Source organism: Copadichromis virginalis, linkage group LG19, assembly GCF_057382275.1.
Source record: "Copadichromis virginalis isolate Kocher_CV1m ecotype Utaka linkage group LG19, C_Virginalis_male_GT1.1, whole genome shotgun sequence".
Lineage (NCBI taxonomy): Eukaryota > Metazoa > Chordata > Actinopteri > Cichliformes > Cichlidae > Copadichromis > Copadichromis virginalis.
In genome coordinates this window covers 36,012,608-36,036,568 of record NC_140636.1, presented here as the reverse complement: position 1 = coordinate 36,036,568, position 23,961 = coordinate 36,012,608, and the positions used below count along the sequence as shown (strand labels likewise).

Here is a 23,961-nt window from a genome sequence, read left to right as displayed (position 1 = left end):
CTATGCAGAACAGCAGTGGGGACAGAGCATCTCCTTGGTAGATCCCGCACTTGATGGTAACTTGTGCTATGGGCTTGGAGTTGGCCTCTAGTGTTGTACGCCACATCCCCATTGAGTTCCTGATGAAGGCTCTTAGGGTCCCATTGATCTTGTACAATTCTAGGCATTCCAGTATCCAGCTGTGGGGCATTGAGTCATAGGCCTTCTTGTAATCAATCCAGGCAGTGCACAGGTTGGTCAGTCTGGTCTTGCAGTCTCGGCTGATTGTTCTGTCTACCAGTAGCTGGTGTTTTGCACCTCTGGTATTCTTGCCAATTCCTTTCTGTGTCCCGCTCATGTATTGACCCATGTGCCTGTTCATCTTAGCCGATATGATGCCTGACAGGAGCTTCCATGTAGTACTGAGGCAGGTTATTGGTCGGTAGTTGGAGGGGACCGGTCCCTTCTTGGGGTCCTTGGGGATCAGGACCGTCCGGCCTTCAGTTAGCCATTCCGGGTGTCTTTCGTTAACTAGCAGCTGGTTCATTTGTGCTGCCAGACGCTCGTGGAGTGCAGTCAGCTTCTTCAGCCAGTAGGCGTGAACCATGTCGGGCCCTGGTGCTGTCCAACTCTTCATACTGGAGACCCTTTCTTGGATATCTGCCACTGTGATGGTTACTGGACCCTGTTCAGGGAGGTCGCTGTGGTCTGCCCTCAGATCCTCTAGCCACTGAGCATTGCCGTTATGGGTTGCATCCTTCTCCCATATGCTCTTCCAGTATTGCTCCGTCTCCAGCCTTGGTGGTGCTGTCCTCTTATTGTTCCCTTGCCACTGAGAGTACACCTTTGCTGGTTCTGTGGAGAACAGCTGGTTTATTCTCCTGCCTTCTATCTCTCTGGTGTACCTCCTCAAGCGGCTGGCCAAGGCTGTGAGTCTTTGCTTGGCAGTTTCCAAGGCCTCAGGTATGGACAACTTGCTGTATTTCTTAGGCACCTTATTTGTCGCACCTTTCTGCAACTCCGTTAGTTGGCTAACCTCCCTCCGTGCTACTTTGATCTTGCCCTCTAGCCTCCTTCTCCATGGAGGGTACTGCCCCTTGTGGCTGTTCAACTTGTAACCAAGCATCTCACTGATCACTGCTGCCGTATTGTAGATCAGCTTGTTAGTGTCGGTAATCGTGGTTGTAGGTATTGCCCGTAGTGCTGCATTAACATCATCTAGCAGACCTTCTGGGGGTACTTCACGTAATCTTGGTAACCGGCTACGGGGGATCCAGGTTTCAAGCTTGGCCATGATCCTATTTTTCAGGTCAGTTCCTCTCGCACTCAACGATCCTTCTCCTATCGCACTTGGGGCTATGTACCCAATCTCGGGTGGGGGTGATGATATCTCCCCCCTGACCTGGCGTCCTGACTCCTCCTTGCCGTAGCATTTGTGTTGTACCTCGTCAATCTCTAGCTGTGAGAGCAGTCCCTTCTTTCGAATGTTGGAACACTGAGCTACTAGTTGTTTCGCCGTCATTGTGGATGTTGGGTATCGAAGAATCCATAGGTCCCTCATCCTATTCATGTAGCCCCTTCCGCCGGGGTTACTTGCGTAGTAGCATTCCAACAACGCCCTGTTTTCGTCCCTTGCCCACCGATGCCTTCTTGTTCCAGTAGCCCACTTGTCGTCAGGGTGCCCTGGTTCCTCAACACCTGACGCGGACCTTGTTGATCCGGGCGACGTCCGAGCCGGCATGCCTTCATATTTATCTGTCTCGCTCATGTCTGCGGTAGGCTTGCTTAGCATAGGGGGTCTAGCCTTAGGACCCTTACTGGATACAGACGCCCCAGGCAGGAATCGAACTTGCGATCCTCTGTTCCAAAGGCGTGTAGTTTAACCACTACGCTATCCAGCTGCTCATATATATATATATATATATATATATATATATATATATATAACATTCTGTAACTGTAACTTCTGTCGGTGCTGTGCTTTTGGAAACCGAATTTCCCAGAGGAACCCACCCGAGGGATTAATAAAGTTCTATCTTATCTTATCTTATCTTATCTTAAGTTTGCTGACGACACCGTCGTGGTGGGCCTGATCTCTGATAACAACGAGACGGCCTACCTGAAGGAGATTAGGAATCTGGAGAACTGGTGCCAGAGGAACAACCTCCTTCTAAACGTCAGTAAGACAAAGGAGCTGATAGTGGACTTCAGCACTAAGCAGGAGAGGAACTACCAGACCCCTGTCATCAACGAGTGCCCAGTGGAGAGAGTGGACAGCTTCAAATACCTCGGAGTTCACATCACGCAGGACCTGTCATGGTCCTGTCACATCAACACCGTGGTGAAAAAGGCCCGTCAGCGTCTCTACCACCTCAGACGCTTGAGAGACTTCCAACTGCCCTCCAAGGTGCTCAGGAACTTTTACTCGTGCACCATAGAGAGCATCCTGACGGGAAACATCTTAACCTGTTTCGGGAACAGCACCATGCAGGACAGACGAGCTCTACAGAGGGTTGTGCGGTCAGCTGGGCGCACCATCCACTCCGAGCTCCCTGACCTGCACTCAATCTACAGCAGGCGGTGCTGGACCAAGGCCAGGAAGATCGTGAAGGACCTCAGCCATCCCAACAACAGACTGTTCTCTCTGCTGAGGTCAGGAAAGCGATTCCGCTCCCTGAAGACCAACACAGAGAGACTGAGGAGGAGCTTCTTCCCGCAGGCGATACGGTCTCTCAATCACACCACCACACAGTACTGACCCACACATATGGTTCTTACACACACACACTGGACATTCTGGACTTTGGTTTCACTTCATCACTTAAATCACTTTAAGCATATTTGCACTGCACAAGACATAATGTGGATTGCACAACACTGGTCACTATATTCTTCATTTCCAGTTAATACTTGTACAGCTGCTGTTATTGTGTATATATTTATTTATTTATTTATTTATTTATATTTCTTCATACATTCTTATATAGTTCTATACTGTGTATTGTGTATTTTGTTGTACAGTTATTTTATTTTCAACTTTAATTTATATATTTTATCTTATTCTTTCCCAGTTAAATTTACCCGATATGGCAGCCTCGCTTCTGTCAGTCTGCCCCAGGGCAGCTGTGGCTACAACTGTAGCTGCCTCCACCAGTGTGTGAATGTGAGAGTGAATGAATAGTGGTATTGTAAAGCGCTTTGGGTGCCTTGAAAAGCGCTATATAAATCCAATCCATTGTTATTATTATTATTATTCATTCTAATTTGTGTTGTACAGTTATTTCATTTTTAACCTTAATTTATATTTTATTCCTTCCTAGTTAAATTTACCCTTTTTAATTTTTCATATTTATTTCCTATCTTATTCATAGCCTTTTCTTTTTTTTTTCTTTAGGTCACGAGCAGTTGTCTAAGCATTTCACTACATATCGTACTGTGTATGACTGTGTACGTGACAAATAAAATTTGAATTTGAATTTTTTTAAACAGAGTAACAAACATATTCTTGACCATGTACATCGCTTTATGACCACAGTGTACCCATCTTTTGATGGTTGCTTCCCAGAGGATAACGCCCCATGTCACAAAGTCCAAATCATGTCAAACTGGTTTCTTGATCATTACAATGAGTTCACTGTACTCAAATGACTCCCATTGTCACCAGATCTCAACCCAATAGAGCACATTTGGCATGTAGTGGAACAGGAGATTTATGCCATGGAGGTGCAGCTGACAAATATGCAGCAACTCTGTGACACTGTCATGTCAATATGGACCAGAATCTCACAGCAACGTTTTCAACACCTTGTTGATTCCATGCCATGAACACTTAGTGTATTGTAGGCTATCCTATTTCTAGTGTGCTTTTTGTCTCTTACACAAAGCTAAGTTCATATTATTACATTCATTTTTCAACGGAATTGTATTACATAGTGGGTGCCACCAGATCTCAGTCCAATAGAGCGCCTTGGGGATTTGATGAAATGGGATTCAGATCGTGAATGTGCACCAAACAAATCGCACCAACTATGTGAAAGTTTCCTGCGTCTAAGCTGCTCTGAAGGCAAACGTGGGTCCACACCTTTACTAAGATATGCCTAATAAAATGTCCAGTGAGTGTATAGTAGTGATGGCCCGCTTGAAGCTGACGCTCCGGAGCTTGTGTCGAAAAAAACAACACACTGGTTCAGAAGCACTGTGTCGAGGCTTGCTTCGTTTGGCAAAAATCACGTGACCAGTGACGTCCGAAGCTTCATTACGCACGTAACTGCTTCGGTACCTGATTCAAACGGATATAAGGAAGTGAATCATCCATGGGATTCGTGGAGTGTGTTGATGGTGACAGAGAGCGAAGAGGTGATCATTCCAGCATATGACTTTAGGAACACTTCCATGTGAATTAAAGCTGATGAAGACTACAAAAATGTATTTGACACTATACGTACATTACATTGCTACAGTTTAGAAAATCATTTTGTTTATTGTTTTTAGGTGATAGTCTGCAGGACCCAGGAATACCTGCATATCTACCAGCTTGCAGTGTGGTTCCTGCACTCCACAGCCTCTTCTGTTCCATGCAAGTGGATTTTCTCCAGAGCAGGAGAAACTATTTCTAAGAAAGGAAAGAGACTCAGCCAGCGCACAGTAACACTAATCCTCTTTTTAACTGTAAATAACAAAAAGGCTACCTTACATAGATCATGTTCTTACTTTGCAAGTTCTTGATTGGGGGTGGGTTTTGATTATCGCTTTTCTGATTACAATCCATGCTAAATTGAATAAAGTGATATTGATTCATTAAAATCCCGTGTCGATTTGTAAATTAACGTTATTATGCCTGAAACGCCAGCATCTCAGGTTAAACCTCACAACATGTCGTCAAACACCATGCAGCTAAAACAGTAACTGGGAGCAGGTTTACGGATTCTGCATACAAACGTGAACACAGAGCGCGGACCCGACGCGTCAGAGTCAGATTTTGATGTGTCGGCGGGTCCGCGCTGTGTTTGCCTCTTTTTTTCCCGCTGGCTTCTGCAGCTGCAGGTTTCATAACTCTCTGTTTACATCTCTAATTAAGTCTCACATGTGTCAGCTTTCTTTTAATAGATACGAAATTATGGATATACTGATACATGACCAGAATTGTAATATTTCTGACTGAGGCAAAACTTTCCAGATTCCAATCAAATTGAATCGGATCCTGTATCGAATCAAAATGATTCTACAAATCAGTGACGATGCAGCCGTACTCAGCCCCCTAAGCATTTTCCCTTTCCAGTTCACAATCAATCCCACCCCTAGGTCAAAAATATGTATAGGACAATTGGCCTAATCTAATATTTTATATGAACCTGTCCAGCTGTCCAGTGATTAAATGACAAGTAGATGGAGGCAGGACTTCACAGCAGGGGCATACTCCATAATGTGCTGTGCGTTATCATATGTATAATGTATATATTGCTCACTTATTGTATTTACCAACATCAAGGAGTTATGAGCAAAGAAAGGCCACACCATAGTGCATGTTTAAATAAATGTATTAAATAAATAAATGTTTAAATAGGGAAAGTTTATTGATCAAAATGTATTACGCAAATATGCATTACATTTTTTTCAGCCCCCCAATCGAGAAGACAAAACCAATTACATGTTCAAAGCAACGGAACGGTGGCCCAATATCGGAGAGAACTCCACTCTTGAGTGAGCAGTGATGATTGAGCAGTCCGTTTTATTTTGCAGATTCAAGCTGCTCTTCAAAATATTCGCCACCAGATGTCACCGGAGAGGACTGTGTTGAAAAGCTTCGAGTAATGAACCATTTTTCAATACAAGCTTCAGTGCTTCGGAAAGCTTCATTTGGCCATCACTAGTGTATAGTTATTATTTTATGAAATTAAATTAAATTAATTAGCGCAAAGAAAAGGTTAAAAAGTTGGTGATATTGCTGATACCTTCCTGTTAGCTGCTTCGTTATTAGGTAGAGTAAGGGTTCTTCAATCTCCACTGAAGCTGGAATTTTTACTGATTTTCTAACACAAAGAAAACTTCTTAAAAGACCCAGCGTACTAAACTTTTAATAGTTACTGAAGGTCACGAACAGGGAAAAAAAAGGAAAAAATGGTGGAACATCCGATTGTGACGTGTAACCTGACGTAGCCCACATAGTAGAATGAATGAGGTGGACGAAAGCAGCACGAGCGCTCTGACTCAGAAGCTCCCAGAGCTCTGGCTAACATGGCGATGCTGTGAACTCGGTTCATTCTTCTGACACTAAGGAATATATTTACATTTCACAATATCGAAAAATAACATCAACTAGAACAAGATAATGGCACGAGGAGAGGGCGCCGAGCAGTACGCGGCGACTTTATTGTCAGTCAAACCGCTCAATGCAGAGATCAAGACGGTGAAGGTAAGAGCGACGTTTAACCGGCACGTTTGATTTTTAAGAGGGGTGTTAAAATGAACAGGATTTATGTGCCCGCCGCGCCCACTTAAAAAAATAATAATAATCAGGTGCGTTAAAGGGCGCCTAAATTCAAAGTAACGTTTGATAAAATGCGGTCTTTACTTCCTTTCTTACCAAAAACCTCACACCCTGCCTTGTTCTGTGCCCTTTCCTGCCCTCGAGGTTTGAATTTCGCCCGGTCCACGTTTATCTGTCCTCCAGCTCTCGTGATGCTGGCATACCGGTTTTAAAGGGACCAAACACCTTAACGAAAGCCGGCGTTTTCTCTCTGTCACATTCAAATATAGCTGCTGGCAGATGTGGAGAAACGTGGCGTGATCCTGTTTTTAGAGCCACGACTTGTGAGCCATATTTGGTTTAAGTGGCTGAAATTAAGTCCCTATATTTAACGATTAACGCCTTAAATTTACCCCCAAAATGGTTTAATAGCTTCCATATCGTTCAACAGTGGCGGTATCTTTGCACGAGAAAATACACGGCAGGTTGCATTTCAAACATCAGTGTCTTCTCTGTGATCATTTACATTAATGTGATGTAGATTTAAAGTGTAACAAAACTCCTGTGAAACATTAGCCCCAAAGCTGCTAATCTTTAGTAACCTTGATGTGCATTTAAATTCATTGTCTTTGGGTTTTTAGACTGCTGGATGAAAAAGTAGCGATGTATATGGCACCATGGTTCAAACTGTAAATTATACTGGTGGTTTTCTTTGAATCCAAAGGCACTTTTCAGTGCAGTCCTCTTGTACTCTGGGAAAGACTGTGGAGATCTTTCTTTAAAGCACATTAAAGGTTATGCAGGCTTCTGTTCTTTATTTAGCATCAGTATTATTTTTAGTCTTGCATCACTGTAATTCCAGACATGCACTCTGTGGAACGTGACCACAGAGAGAATATTGTGTGTGCCTGTTGATAAGGTTGCAATTTGCGTCCTTCAAGAGGTGATTCTGCTTCTGTGTCCGTGATGGTTGTAAATCAGGGTGTGTAATCCCCCCTTTGCTGACATCACGCTTGAGAAAGGGTATTGGCTACCGCTGATAGGCTCTAGTCTGTCTGGAGGCTGTTGGCTATTCAGCATAAAATGTTACACTACCTCTAACATACCATTGCTGGAGCCAATGGCTGTGCTGAGGTGATGTAGTGATGTGGTTTCACTCAGCATGAACTACAGTAACCTCATAGTTCCGCGTTGCAACGCAAAGTTTGACAGAGGGATGGGTGTAGGGATTTGAATCAGAGGGATGAATTAAAGACTGAAGGCAGAAATGGAGCCAATGATAATGTGTTAACCCACTGTCTACATAATTACACCTTAATTTATAGCTTCCCAGTGGAATTCGAGTTTACCCATATTTAATGTCTAAATGCACTAACATCACTGCATTTCCCCTCTGTTCTCACCTCTTCTTCTCTTCCAGCTGAAGACCCAGAGAAATCGTCTGTCTGTGTTCAGTAAAGTGTGCTATGCCTTTGGCGGGGCTCCCTACCAGATCACAGGCACTGTTCTTGGCTTCTTCCTCCAAATCTACTTGCTCGATGTGGCACAGGTAATTGCCAAGCGCTGGGCAAAAAAACCCAAAAGGTTAAAATCACACACTTCTGCCTCCTTTATAAAGCTGCACCAACTGTGAAGATTCTGGGCTGATGCCAGTATTTAAAATAAAAAAAAATTTAACATTTGTGTGAGGAAAACTAAGTGATCTTCATTATTTTAAAAAAAAAAAAGCTCTTCATCACAACGTTTTTTAATATTAAAAATCAATGCCACACAGCAGCTAAATGACATCGATAAAATTCAATTGTTTGCAGAACACACACAGGTTACAAACGCAGGGGTCAAGGTAGGTGTGTGTGTGTGTGTGTGTGTGTGTGTGTGTGTGTGTGTGTGTGTGTGTGTGTGTTCTTCTCAGCCTCATATCAGCTAAACTGTCTCCGGTCAAGCGTGTTAACCCGGACTCCCCCTGTTTGCTTTGTTAGCAAATTAGACTTTTTCCTGCTGTACACAGTAGGAACTGGAAAAAGGCCATTCAGCTCAGAGGATGAGATCATTAGAGGGGCTTTGAATGCTGCTTTGTTATAAAAGAAGTGACAGTGTTGTGTATTTTAATTCTGTTGTGCTCTCAGCTGTACTGAGTCTGCTGTCACAGCTCTTTTGAGCCACTCTCCATATGAGGTAGTCCTTGGCATCCTCACTGTTTTGGTCTCAAAGCTAACACACTTTTTTCCACCCTTCCCTTCTAGCTGGACCCCTTCTATGCCTCTATCATCCTGTTTGTGGGAAGGGCCTGGGATGCTATCACCGACCCTACAGTGGGTTTCCTGGTGAGCCGGAGTAGATCCACCCGCTTTGGCCGCATGATGCCCTGGTAGGTATCTGTATGTTGAATGATAATAAGATAATGCTGCGTTTTGAGTAAGGACAGAGATACATGAGGCAAATGCTCTGGCAACAACAAGAAGAAAAAAAACAGCTCAGGATCAGTAGCCATGGCAACAAGTTTGAAGTAGCAACTAAGGAGGAATAAATGGTAAGAGTGCAATAATGCAGTCTAAATATGAATCATATACAGTGCCAGCATCAGACATTCCTACCAAATGCAGGCTGAAGCACCCACTGAAACCAGCCAGCTGAAGAGTAGGAGCAGGGCTACCATCGTCTGCTGCGGTCCTAGTTTGGATCGAGCCTTGAGACCAAATCCTTTTAGGGAAGCAGTTGAATTATATTGAGGACTGATAGAGTAGCAAGCAGGACAGCTAGTCAGCCAATAGGGAAAATAAAAGATGGGCCTGGGCTAGCTGGTTAACATCAACTGAGCTTTAAAAGTGAGGGAGTCAGACAGGAAAAAAAACTAAAATGAGCTGCAAGATATACTTAAGTGACTTGTGTGAATCACAGGGATGGATCGGGTCATAACAGTGGTTGTGAGAATTATTATTAGTGTAAGTCTTCTTGCTGACAAAGACTTTAACCAGGGTTTTAAAAAGTCCAGCTTACTTGACATCAAGTCTGAGCGCATGTCTCCCCGGACTAAACTAAGTTTGACGAGCCTGTAGGAAAGTGACACTTGGCTCGGTAAGAAATTTGTTGCAGCAGCTGGGAGAGTTTCTCTTCTTGCAACTTTGCAAGTACAAAAGGTCCTTGTAGCTGAACACACGCTGTACTTTTCCTTCCCTGTAAAACATTTGCAAAACTCAAATAGATGAAAATGCCTGAAACCATTTTTGCATTCCTAACAAACCAGTTTAGTTACCAGCATCGTCTCCCATGTTTTAGTTGTTACTTATGTTTCAGTCTAGATATGTGTTTGCAATCTGCTGTGTGTTTGGTTCACTGTGACATAGCTGGCAGCTTGTCATGGGTATCCCTGCCTGAAGAAGGGCGACCTTGACTTTCTTCTCACAGTCAAACATGGTGCAGCTTTCTTGACAATATCAGAACCGTATCTGGTTACAAAAATCTCTCAAGGCCATGATATAATCTGCAGAGGAGCAGAGCTAAATATTTTTACAAGCTTTTTTCCCCCCCTCACATGATACCCCAGCCATATCTGGAGTGGAGTGACTGAAAAAACCAGCTGTGCATGAGCTGTAATGTTGTAGCTGGGAGGAAGTGAGGGGGAGGGGGAAGTTACTGGCTTAAGCTGTGATTGGTCCAACCCACAACACACCATCAGCTTCAAACCAATATGGGTGTGTTCTCCTTTGTGTGTATGATTTCTCGGCGTGTACAAGTGTAGAGAGGTTACTTCAGGTCAAAAAGCATGCTGGGTTAAAATAATGAGGCTAGTTTAAAGAAAAATAGCAAAATGTACATAAAAGGGACATCCTCCAGATAAAAATACAGAGATTTGTTAGGTTCTTATTTCTTTTTTCTGTCTGTACTGGAAATGTACATAAAGACAGGCAGGCAGCCAGACTGGCAGGAGTCTACATTTCTCATTTTACTTATTATCTTAGCTCAATGAGGTTTTATTTTATTTTAGAAGTAGATTTTGTTTCTTTTAGAAAGAGGGGGGGGGGGGAAAGAGTGTGATCATGTGTCTGTGACTTTCACTGCTGTGCCAGTGAACCAGCAACCTGTGCTCAGTGAGCAAAAATGGAAATTATTAGTACTCATTAACCTAAATTTGCTTGGACGTTAAAAGGTATCAGGAGTTTTCTTATTTTCCATGTGAGTCACATGGGTGAAAGGGGAACAAGGGGATTTCATATGACCATGTGTGAATGTCACGCTCACCCTCTCCCCGTTAGTGTTATGGAGCTTGGGAAGAGTCAGGTTTTAACTCGCATGTGCGACGGCTCAGAAACAAGCCTGAGGAAGAAATAGCTGTTTAAATATATGTTGCCATTTGACAAAATGTTTCATGATTATGCAGTCAGGTGCAACCCTGTAAGCCTTCACCTCCCTGTTTGGCCTCTAAAAGGTCACATTTTATTCACATGATGCTAATAAAAACTGCAGTTTTCCTCAAATTATGTGATTACTTTCAGCGAGAAAAATGTAGTTTCATTTTGGCCCCCAAAAACTGCCTTGTAATGGTTCTCTTAACAAGTAAAACTGTTTGATTTCCTTATTTAAAAACTGAGGCTTTAACTGCAGTCTGTAGTATCGCCGGTTTCTGTGACTGAGGTCAGGTAGAGGGCACGGCTGAAGAGAAGGATGCTGAGGCCGAGTGGGGTGAGAATGATGTGGGTCCAAGCAGCTATCGCCTCCTTGTGCAGCGCTGGCTGAGCCCTTTCTCCACACACAAGATCTAACAAGCCAGGATTAGAAGGATTATTCACAAAGCATAAAAGAAAGAGTTGAAAAGAATTGACTGCCAGGGAGGGATATAAAAAGGAGGGGTTGAGCTACAGTAACAGTGGGGAAAATGCATTAGACACACCCTTAAAGGAAGGAAACAGTGGGTTCTATGTGTTTGCCTTAAATACAAAAGAAAATAAAACAAAGGTAAGAAAGAAATGCTCAGTCTTTTATCAACCTGTGTCCACTCATCTCTTCTCAGGATCATTTTCTCCACCCCATTTGCAGTGCTTACTTACCTCCTGATCTGGTACGTGCCTCCGTTTGAAGAGGGGAAGGTCATTTGGTATCTGGTCTTTTACTGCCTTTTCCAGTCAATGCAGACGGTTAGTACCGCATTTTGAGCCCATGTTTTTTATTTTATTTTTTTTATTTGCTTTTTGTCCACTGACGTGAACTTGTCTAATGTTGTGGTCTCGTACATTTGCAGTGCTTCCATGTGCCATATTCAGCCCTCACCATGTTCATCAGCAGGGACCAGAAAGAGCGGGACTCTGCTACAGCCTACAGTACGACATCACCCTGTGCAAATAAACTGATTTCACTGGTGTTTTGTTATTCGTGTGCTGACCGTCAGTTCTTGTGTTTGCTCTCAGGGATGATGGTGGAGGTGCTGGGCACAGTGCTGGGCACTGCAATCCAGGGGCAGATAGTAGGTGGTAATTCCAATTGTCCCACTGAGTCTGATGCGCCTTACAGCACAAACTCATCCAGTGTCAACACCACTATAGCCTCACTGGATCAGACGGTGAGTCTATTGAAAGGGGGTTTTTTTGTACTGTGTCAAATAAAAGATGATTATTGTTGGTCCAAGCTAAGGGTCGTGTATTTTTATTTTTTTTTGTCCTCAGAAACAAGCTTACTTGGTTGCTTCAGGGGTCATATGCATCATCTACGTCCTGTGTGCTGCAATCTTGTTTTTAGGTGTGAAGGAGCAAAAAGGTATGAATCCTTTCTTATCTAATCAGGGCTCGCAAAATCGCCCGACGGGCGGGGCTTGGATAGATTTTGGTCGCCCGACTGCAGATATCGCTATCCCCGGGACATCGGGCGATTTTGCGAGCCCTGATAAATGCAAACAACATTTAAAGTAAGATAATGACTCAATTTGGCTTCAAGACAGACTTGAATCATGAATCTGACAACTTGACACGTGAATTGATGTAAAAAAAAAAAGGAAAAGAAAATTCTGACTCAGTTTTTGTCCAGTTTAATCATGCGCATGCAAAACTGTATATTAGTAACAGTGACAGGAATAATTCTTTAACTGTTAAACTTTTCTTAGCGCCTCTGGTTAGTTCCTCTTGGCCTTCTCACTCTGTGTTCAAAAAGATAAAGATGTGGTGGCCAGATTGTAGCAAGTGCTGCAAAATACTCACTAGACAAATACCACATTGTCTCACCACAAAAGCTTGTGTGTGTTGTATTCTTAGATGCAGATTTGCAGAGGTCTCATTTGTTGTGTTCTCCTTTATGTTGGACTCTAGAAACCGGGCGGGACAAGTCGGAGCCGCTCACCTTTGCTCAGGGCCTGCGGTTGGTCATGTGTCACGGGCCGTATGTCAAACTGGTCATCGGCTTCCTCTTCACCTCTCTTGCTTTCATGGTAACGCTACATTTGATTTGTGCATTTTTTATTTATTTTTTTCGTGAATTTTCAGAGGTCGCGTTGAAAGGATTTTTTATTTTATTTATTACAGTAATTTGGTTTATAGTTGCTTCTGTCTTTTACAGCTGCTGGAGGGAAACTTTGCACTTTTTATCACTTACGCTCTCGGCCACAGGAAGGACTTTCAGAATATCCTTCTTGTCATCATGGTGAGTGTTTGTATTTTTACTATGAGTGCTCTTCTCGTAAAAACCCTCATCAGGGTAGATTTAGTGTACATCAACACCATGTCTGCAGACGTAAAGCTTGCTGCTTGCTGTAAACTGTTTAGGGGATATTTCAGTTTCTAGTCTTAGGCGCTTCCTCGCATGATGTAGAAGCATGCCACGAAGGCCTGAGAGGGCATATTTCAGGATGAGAGGAGGTGTCGTACTGTTGGGAATCGGTCTCCCACTCGCTCACTCTCTGAGTTATGCTAGATCAAGGGCACAGAATGGAGCTTTTGTTGCCCTGGCAACCCTTCACTGACACCATGGGAACAGCCACCATTGCTAATGCCCTCCTCTCACTGCTTTCTGCTCTGCTGCCTTTTTCTATGATTAGGAGTGGGAAATACTTGGACACTGTATCACATTTGGAGAGTTTAGAGCAGAGTGTCAAAGTCTGAGAATTCGTGGGCTTCTGGCCTTTCATCTACTGCTTGTTTTTGTTTGCTAATTTAACACTGGTTGACCAGTTTTGGCCTGGAGGTCAAAGGTTTTCTGCGCCCCTGCAGGGTTGGGCTAAAAGCCAATGAAAGCTTATCGTGACCTTATCCCCTGACCTCCTCCGGTGGTCATTTTAATTTTTCCACTTTCCACATTTCCCACAGTCCTCAGTGAAGCCCAGTTAGTAGTCTGAATAGTTTCTGTAGAAAATATTTTGTAATTTTTTGTTTATAAATTTCATTTGATTTATTTAAAATTATATAATTGATCATCCAAGAAAGTCCATCATACAGAGTTAGAGCTAGGAATTTAGAGAAATGCAGACTAACTTTCCAACTAGTGTTTGGATTCCACTCATTTTAATGTATAAAACACAGTATAGGAAAACTTGGAGCACTAGATGGTGCCTAAATATGGGAGATTAGAAGTTAACACTAACAAGCTTGACTAGCAAGTTACATAAACTGTATAGATTGTATTTATGAATCTAACAGATACATATTTCATTTCATTTATTTATTTATTTCACACTTGGTCAACAGTTTCCACAGTTAGTTCTTTCAAACAAACCAACTACACTTTCTGTCAGTAAAGCACTGCAACCACGTGTGAAAAGGAGCAGGCAGAAGAATATATTCTTATTAAACCCTGCCCCCTATCTACAATCCAACTTATATTGCAAGTGGGCACCAAAAGTCAAGGAACAAACTAACATTAACACTTATTTCCAGTCCTAACTCAAACCAAACAACAATTTACAATCAGAATATACCACTCCACATAGTAACAAGGAGAAAAGTAAGTAAATGAAACAAAAAATAATGGATCCTTATTCAATGAACTCCAATTTCATTCACATTCTTCATATTGAGTTATCGTTTTAAGCATGTAACACTTTTTAAAACAATGTAAATTTATACAACTCTTTAAATTATAATGAAGAGTTCCACAGTCGTACCCCTAACCGTTGGACTCATTAATCTTTGTGTTGTCCTAGCTAGCTGATGCTTAAAATAAAATTTCCTTCTGCTGTCTTCTCCCCCCAAACACGTTAAAAATACTCTTTGTAACTTAGAAGGCAAAATATTCCTTTTAGCCTTAAACATAATTAATAGTGTCCGTAGTTTCACTAAATCTCCTAATTTTAATCATTTTGATTTTATAAATAATTTATTTGTATGTTCTCTATATTTAACGTTATGAATCATCCGTATCACTTTCTTCTGTAATAAGTTTATAGATTTTATAGTATTCTCATATGTATTCCCCCAAACTTCGACACAGTAACTAAAGTATGAGAAAAACAATGAGAAATATAAAATGCGCATTGTTTTGTGGTCTAATAAATCTCTTACATTTCCCAAAACATAAATGTTTTTAAACATCTTCTTTCTAATATACTCAATATGTGATTTCCACGTCAAATTTTCATCTACTATTAAAATTCAGTAACTCTCTCAATCAATTCTCCATTAATGGACATAATGACTTCTTCCTCCTTTACACGATTGCCAAATATCATGAATTTCGTTTTTGTCAGATTCAAAGATAATTTATTTACATCAAACCATTTTTTTTTAATCTTAACATCTCAGAAATCATAATTTCAACCAAATCTTTCAAATTCTCTCCAGAGCAATACAAATTTGTGTCATCTGCAAATAAAATAAAATTTAACCTTTTTGATACGTCATTAATATATAAATTAAAAAGTTTAGGTCCCAAAATAGAACCTTGAGGAACGCCACATACAATCTTCAATCGTTCAGAGGTATTGCCAAGATAATGTACATATTGCAACCTATTTTCTAAATAACTCCTTAACCAATTCAATGCTACTCCTCTCACACCATAATTATACAATTTAGAAATCAAAATAGGATGTTGTAACGTGTCAAAAGCTTTTTTTTTTTTTTTTTTTAAATCAACAAATACCCCAACTGTGTATTTATTATTATGGGTTGCAGATGAAATATCATCAATGAAAGTCAACAATGCTAATGCCGTTGATCTATTTTTACGAAATCCAAATTGATTTCCATTTATTAGTTGATAGTTTTATTGAAAAAAAATCAAGTCTTTCCGCAAAAAGTTTTTCAAGCACTTTTGAAAACTGTGACAAACGAGACACTGGCCTATAGTTGTTAAAACTATGCTTATCTCCAGATTTATATAAGGGTATCACTTTTGCCACTACTCATTGATGTATTAAAAAATAAAATATGTCCACCCACCATGAAGGGGGAAACTAGGTGTTTAATTTGTACCATTCTGTAAACATGTTTATTTCTGCTGTAAAGTTGGGCTTTTAAGTGGCTTTTGGAATCAGCCTCATGTGGCTACTAAAGGAATTGCAGTTTTTGGCATTTCATTTCTGGCTTCATTTTTTTACTCCCAGACATTCCCACTGTGTCCCCGATGATTATCCAAGCAGACGTTTTTTTTCTCCATTTGCATCAGACCTGCGTATTTCACATAGTAGCAAGTTGCAAAAATATTCACATGTATAAAAAATGCAGAGAAGAAGATATGACTGACGCCAACCAGCTATAATTTCCGCAACAATAAGTCTCAAGGTTTCCTCACACACTGGAAAAGTCCAGTTGGTTTGGCAATTTGTTTGCAACAAGGTCTGTGTGTGCGCAGATTAAATTCTGATTAAAAAGAAACAATGTGGTTAACAGTTTAGTATGTTGTCCAACAATGCCAATGCTACAAGTCTGCTATGTGTAGTCTACTTTGTGTTCTGTGTTTTGTTTTTTTGGGGACAAAGTGAATGAAACATATTTGCAAGCACAGCAGGAAAAAAGGCCATATGTTAAATTATTTTTTAAATTTTTTTTAATTGCCCCTTGGTTGATAAGCACGCTTCAGCTATATGAAATACATGAAAAAAAAATTCTATAGTCATCGCTTAGTCATCATTTAACTCAGAGTATATGTTCTTTTCGTGCTCTCTTCCGAGCTTGTATAACTAAATTCTTTATCATTATTTCTTCAGCTCTCTGGGGCTCTAACCATCCCTTGGTGGCAGTGGTTTCTAACCCGGTTCGGGAAGAAGAAAGCAGCTTACTTTGGCATCTCGGTGAGTAGCAGATGTTATGGAGTGTAGATGAGTGAAGCTATAGCTCACTCTATGCTCTATTTTGACTCATTCAGTCTGCAAGATTAAAAAAAAAAGTCTTCAATAAATCCTGATCGTAAGCTTTGTTTGTTTCATTTATGAGACCTCTGACGTCTTTCTCCCTCTCGCTACAGTGGGCAGTGCCCTTCATGATCCTGATCGTCTCTGTCAAAAGCAACCTGATCGTTTCTTACCTGGTCTCAGTGGCAGCAGGTGTGAGTGTAGCAGCAGCCTTCCTCCTGCCCTGGTAAGCACAAGTTTATCCACAGAAGTCGTCCTTGGATCCTTTTGCGGATGTGGGTTTTCTTTTGTGTTGTTGAGCTTCTGTCTGGATGTTTGATCTTTCAGGTCGATGCTTCCTGATGTAGTGGATGACTTCAAAGTTCAAAATCCAGACATCCGCGGTCATGAAGCCCTCTTCTACTCCTTCTATGTGTTCTTTATCAAGTTTGCCTCTGGAGTCTCCCTGGGTATCTCTACCCTCAGTTTGAAGTAAGTTTACTGACCTGATTTTTAATCAGTGTTTCAATCATATTAATGTTTTCATCCTTAAAACTAAGGAGCTTATCAGTCCAGTAGTCCTGGGGACAACAATACTTAATTCTTCAGCTGACCATATTGCTTAATTTTTCTCCCCCTGTGTACACTTTTTCACAGATTTGCTGGCTACGTGACCGGGGGCTGCTCACAACCCGAGGCGGTCAGTGTAACCCTGAAGGTGCTGGTCTCTCCCGTGCCCGTGGTTCTTATTGCTGTGGGACTGTTGATACTGAAGACCTACCCCATCGATGAGGAAAGGAGACAAGGCAACCGAAAACTACTGCAGGCAATGTTGTAAGTGAGGAGTGAAAACACACACACAATTTACCATTGATCCTTCTTCTGTGTCCCACCAGGATCTGTGCATTGTATGAAAACTTGAACTGTTAACCAGTTTTAGCCCACTCTTGTGTGTTTGTGACTCTGGTTGTTCTCCTTTTCTTTTTAAACAGCGATTCTGAAACGGATTCTGAATCTGAAACCTCAGATCGTGGGAGCAGCGTCTAGAGGCCAAGCCAGCCGCCTCTGCTGCTTTACATGTTTGCACAGGCTGTGAAGAGACCGCCTGGACTAACAGGGGAGGGACCACAAACCACCCACTGCTGACTAGTGATCGTCATCATGTGCGGGTTCCTCCGCAGTGAATTGCACAGGTTTACATCACCCTCTAGTGTCCACACTGAGTATTTATTTTTCCATCCAGCTGTGTCCCAGTGAACAGGTTAATGAAAACTTCAGAGAATACACAAGATCCAAATCTACACGGTGTAGGATTGTTATGTTATGCCGACCTCCCAGGTTAGATTCTGTTACTTATATATTTTTTTGTTTGTTTTGTTGAGATTTTCTTTCATCATTTAGCTTAAATGCCGCACAGAGATCTCTCTTTATTATAATCTACAGCAATAGCTGAAAAAAATTCAAACCACTTCTTTGTTAAAACAAAGCTCACACACATTTTGGTTAGCATTTGGCAGCTTTTATAAATGAACGACAAAGCCTCTTGGGAGCTCTAGTCTTGGTTTCCAAAGATGTTTGACTTTATTGTTTACTGAGACGTTCCTATTTATAGCCTTCCGTTTTGTCACTCCTCCCGTGTGATTGCACTACATCATGAAAGCTTTGGGAGAAAGTGTGCTTTGCAGTACCGTTTGCAAGGTATTAACGTGCTGGTTTACACTATGAGACCATCACTCGAACACACTGTTACATTTTGATGTTTCGATGACGCGTCTTAGCTGTTTTCCACTCAGTGTGCTCTGAAAGAAATGTACAGTATCAGCCCTTATTATGAAGGGTGTGCCAGCACTATTCCAGTAAATGGAGTCGTATGGAGATTTGCTACACTCTCTCCTTTTTGTTGTTTGTTTGTTTTCATATAGCACATTTCAAAAAGTGTACTTGAATTTTCTAAAGGAGAAACGGCAGTACAACATGATGTACTTGTATATAGGTTATGTGAATCATTGCCTTACAAATACGTCTTACAACTGGTTTCAGATATCTCTGATTTTCTGAACTCAAATTAATTTTTTATGTAAATCTCCGTCGGGTTTAATAGACTTTTTTGAAGTGCTTATAAAGCAAAGTCAGCTGTACTGGGAGTTCTTTTTTATTTACCATGTGACATCCCAAATTCAAAAATGTGTTATTTAACTATTTATGGAAACTATCTAAGGGACTATAATTTTCTTATGCAGGCATGTGTTTAAGAATAACTTATTACCAATGACTGAATGATTTGAGTCTTGTGGAAGAAAAAAAATGTAAATGTTGGCTTTGTTTGTCTTTTCCTTTTGTCTTAGAAAAGTAAAAGTTGCAGTCATGGTGAAATGTGACTGATTTAAAAGAATACAATAAAAAAAAAAACAAAAAAAAAAAAAACAGCAGCCCTATAGCAGATGCTTTCATTAACTAATATGCAGATGACTTGATTTTACCTCAAATGATGCTATGAAAAAGGAACCGTTTTCATTTGGGGCCTTCAAACTGCACTGAATCAGCAGAATAGAGTAGATTACATCTGCCCTCTATATTAATATATGCTGCTGTATGTGTATATGTGTAAATACTTTTTCCAACTATGTTTATGAAGAGCAATGTATATAAACCACTGAGGAGTCAAATCGTGTTCATATTTTTGATTTTAAACCTGTGAATAAACTTTGTCAAAGCAGAGAAAAAAACTGTTTGGTTTCTTTGAAGCATCCTTATAACACTTTGTTTTTTATGCGGAACATTAAACCAGTTAGATGTAAGCCATGCATTAACATTAAGGTAGTGCAAGTTGGTATAAAACAACTTCCTTCAGTGAGAGAGACATTTATTTATTAATTTGGTTTTTTTTGGGGGGGGGGTTGATTTTCTAAAAAAAAATAAATGCCATAAATTTCAGACTTTTTTTTTTTTTTTAACCTTGAGTTTAGTTTGAGTCTTTTTTTTTTTTTTTTTTTTTTTTTTAAATGATTAACATTTTTACATAAGAAATATGAGTAAAAATAAGTAAAACTATCACTAACCATAGTCAATTGTCTTCCAGGGGCCAGAGCAGGCAACACTGAAGTAAATTTAAAACTGCTGGCTAAGGATAAACGTAAATTCAGTAAGATCATAATTCACGTCGGCAGTAATGACACCCGGTTACACCAATCGGAGGTCACTAAAATCAATATTGAATCAGTGTGTAACTTTGCCAAAACAATGTCGGACTCTGTAGTTTTCTCTGGTCCCCTCCCCAATCAGACCAGGAGTGACATGTTTAGCCGCATGTTCTGCTTAAATTGCTGGCTGTCTGAGTGGTGTCCCAGAAACGATGTGGGCTTCATAGATAATTGGCAAACCTTCTGGAGGAAACCTGGTCTTGTTAGGAGAGACTGCATCCATCCCACCTTGGATGGAGCAGCTCTCATTTCTAGAAATATGGACAAATTTATTAAACCCCCCAAAATATGACTATCCAGAGTTGGGACCAGGAAGCAGAGTTGCAGTCTTACATGCCTCTCTGCAGCTTCTCTCCTCCTGCTACCCCCCCCAAAAACCCATCTCCATAGAGACTGTGTCAGCTCCCAAACAGACAAAAAACAAACTAAAAACCATCAACAAACAACTTAAACATAAACAATTACAAAGAAAAAACAATGCAGTATCCACATTTGAACCAAAGAGTAAAACAGTGAAATGTGGATTATTAAATATTAGGTCTCTCTCCTCCAAGTCTCTGTTAGTACATGACTTAATAATTGATCAACAAATTGATTTACTCTGCCTTACAGAAACCTGGTTGCAGCAGGATGATTATGTTAGTTTAAATGAATCAACACCCCCGAGTCATTCTAACTACCAGAAATCTCGAAGCACAGGCCGAGGGGGCGGTGTGGCAGCAATTTTTCACACCAGCCTATTAATTAATGAAAGACCCAGACAGACTTTTAATTCATTTGAAAGCCTGATGCTTAGCCTCGTCCACCCCAGCTGTAAAACTCAGAAACCAGTCTTACTTGTTATCATCTATCGTCCACCTGGGCCTTACACAGAGTTTCTGTCTGATTTCTCAGACTTTATATCTAATTTAGTTCTGAGCTCAGATAAAATAATTATTGTGGGTGATTTTAACATCCATGTAGATGCTAAAAATGACAGCCTCAACATGGCATTTACTCTGTTATTAGACTCGATTGGTTTCTCTCAAAATGTAAAAGAACCCACCCACCACTTTAATCACACTCTAGATCTTGTTTTAACATATGGCGTAGAAACGGAACATTTAACAGTGTTTCCTGAAAACCCTCTGCTGTCTGATCATTTCCTGATAACATTTACATTTATAATAATTGATTACACAGCAGTGGAGAGTAGACTTTATCAAAGTAGATGTCTTTCTGAAAGCGCTGTAACTAAGTTTAAGAATATAATCCACCCACTGTTATCATCTTCAATGCCCTGTACCAACACAGAGCAGAGCAGCTATCTGAACCCTACCCCAACAGAGGTCGATTATCTTGTTAATAATTTCACCTCCTCACTACGTACGACTCTGGATACTGTAGCTCCTGTGAAAACGAAGGTCTCTAATCAGAAGTACCTGACTCCGTGGTATAATTCTCAAACACGTACCCTAAAGCAGATGACTCGTAATCTGGAGAGGAAATGGCGTGTCACAAATTTAGAGGATCATCATTTAGCCTGGAGAAATAGTTTGCTGCTTTATAAGAAAGCCCTCCGCAAAGCCAGAACATCTTACTATTCATCACTGATTGAAGTAAACAAGAACAACCCTAGGTTTCTCTTCAGCTCTGTAGCCAGGCTGACAAACAGTCAGAGCTCTGTTGAGCCAACCATCCCTTTAACGTTAACTAGTAATGACTTCATGAACTTCTTCACAAATAAAATTTTTATCATTAGAGAAAAAATTACCAGTAATCATCCCACAGATGTAATATTATCTACAGCTACTCTTAGTACCACTGATGTTAAGTTAGACTCTTTTTCTCTAATTGATCTTTCTGAGTTAACTTCAATAATTACTTCCTCCAAGACCCCATTCCTACAAAACTGCTCAAAGAAGTCCTGCCATTAATTAATTCTTCAATCTTAAATATGATCAACATATCTCTAATGATCGGCTATGTACCACAGGCCTTCAAGCTGGCTGTAGTTAAACCTTTACTCAAAAAGCATCTCTAGACCCAGCAGTCTTAGCTAATTATAGGCCAATCTCCAACCTTCCTTTCATATCAAAAATCCTTGAAAGAGTAGTTGTCAAACAGCTAACAGATCATCTGCAGAGGAATGGTTTATTTGAAGAGTTTCAGTCAGGTTTCAGAGCTCATCACAGCACAGAAACAGCTTTAGTGAAGGTTACAAATGATCTTCTTATGGCCTCTGACAGTGGACTCATCTCTGTGCTTGTCCTGCTAGGGATGATCTGATATCCTCGTGTTGGTGTTGTTCCCAGACCATCATGAAAATGTTGTTCCAGGTTCAACATTGCAAGTGACCAATCACATTGTTGTGACGTTATTCTTTTGCGCGCCAAGCCATTCGTGCATTCATGAAATTCCAATGTTGCAAGGACAATATCAATTCTGCTTACTGTTTATTAAAGGGTTACGGTTAGGGTTAGGGTCCAATGAGTGGCGGACAGAGGCAGTTTCTCGCAGCTTAAGTACAGTTTTTTGTTTTACGCCGTTTTTTCCCGAAGTCGCAAAAGTATGACGTCACAACATTCTGATTGGTCACTTGCAATGTTGATCCTGGAACAACATTTAGTATGATGATCTGGGAACAACACCAACACGAGGATATCAGATCGTGCGTCCTGCTAGACCTCAGTGCAGCGTTCGATACTGTCGACCATAATATCCTATTAGAGCGTTAGAACATGCTGTAGGTATTACAGGTACTGTGCTGCAGTGGTTTGTATCATATCTATCTAATAGACTCCAATTTGTGCATGTAAATGGAGAGTCCTCTTCACACACTGAGGTTAATTATGGAGTTCCACAGGGTTCAGTGCTAGGACCAATTCTGTTTACATTATACATGCTTCCCTTAGGTAGTATCATTAGAAGACATAGCATACATTTACACTGCTATGCAGATGACACCCAGCTCTATCTGTCCATGAAGCCAGATAACACATACCAATTAGTTAAACTGCAGGAATGTCTTAAAGACATAAAGACCTGGATGACCGCTAACTTTCTGCTTCTTAATTCAGATAAAACTGAGGTTATTGTACTCTGCCCTGAAAAGCTTAGAAATATGGTATCTAACCAGATTCTTACCCTGGATGGTATTACCTTGGCCTCCAGTAACGCTGTGAGGAACCTTGGAGTCATTTTTGACCAGGACATGTCCTTCAACGCACATATTAAACAAATATGTAAGACTGCGTTCTTCCATTTGCACAACATCTCTAAAATTAGAAATATCCTGTCTCAGAGTGACACTGAAAAACTAGTTCATGCATTTATTACTTCCAGGCTGGACTACTGTAATTCATTATTATCAGGATGTCCAAAAAACTCACTGAAAAGCCTTCAGCTAATCCAAAATGCTGCAGCAAGAGTCCTGACAGGGACTAGAAAGAGAGAGCAGATTTCTCCTGTTTTGGCTTCCCTTCATTGGCTTCCTGTTAAGTCCAGAATTGAATTCAAAATCCTGCTCCTCACATACAAGGTCTTAAATAATCAGGCCCCATCTTATCTTAATGACCTTGTAGTACCATATCACCCTATTAGAGCACTTCGCTCTCGCTCTGAAGGCCTACTTGTTGTTCCTAGAGTATTTAAAAGTAGAATGGGAGGCAGAGCCTTCAGTTTTCAGGCCCCTCTTCTGTGGAACCAGCTTCAAGTTTGGATTCGGGAGACAGACACTATCTCTACTTTCAAGATTAGGCTTAAAACTTTCCTTTTTGCTAAAGCATATAGTTAGGGCTGGACCAGGTGACCCTGAATCCTCCCTTAGTTATGCTGCAATAGACATAGGCTGCCGGGGGATTCCCATGATGCATTGAGTTTTTCCTTTCCAGTCACCTTTCTCGCTCACTATGTATTAACAGACCTCTCTGCATTGAATCATATCTGTTATTAACCTCTGTCTCTCTTCCACAGCATGTCTTTTATCCTGTCTTCCTTCTCTCACCTGTTGGGATTCAGAGATTCTTTTATTGCTATCATATAATTTGCCTTATGAAGAATGTATTAATAACATGTTTCACAGTATCATT

At 40.9% G+C, this 23,961-nt stretch overlaps 1 protein-coding gene across 1 annotated transcript; it reads left to right on the top strand.

The window, feature by feature from the left end:
• The first annotated feature begins 6,162 nt into the window (after positions 1 to 6,162).
• LOC146686734 (sodium-dependent lysophosphatidylcholine symporter 1-B-like) lies at positions 6,163 to 19,115 on the top strand. The gene is made up of 14 exons (XM_085441130.1): positions 6,163 to 6,391; positions 7,866 to 7,994; positions 8,689 to 8,813; positions 11,454 to 11,577; positions 11,682 to 11,760; positions 11,848 to 11,999; positions 12,103 to 12,193; positions 12,739 to 12,857; positions 12,986 to 13,069; positions 16,569 to 16,652; positions 16,826 to 16,938; positions 17,040 to 17,183; positions 17,349 to 17,525; positions 17,684 to 19,115. The coding sequence occupies exons 1-14, from the start codon at positions 6,308 to 6,310 to the stop codon at positions 17,736 to 17,738; spliced, it is 1,560 nt and encodes a 519-aa protein (XP_085297256.1). The 5' UTR covers positions 6,163 to 6,307; the 3' UTR covers positions 17,739 to 19,115.
• Positions 19,116 to 23,961: the final 4,846 nt, after the last annotated feature.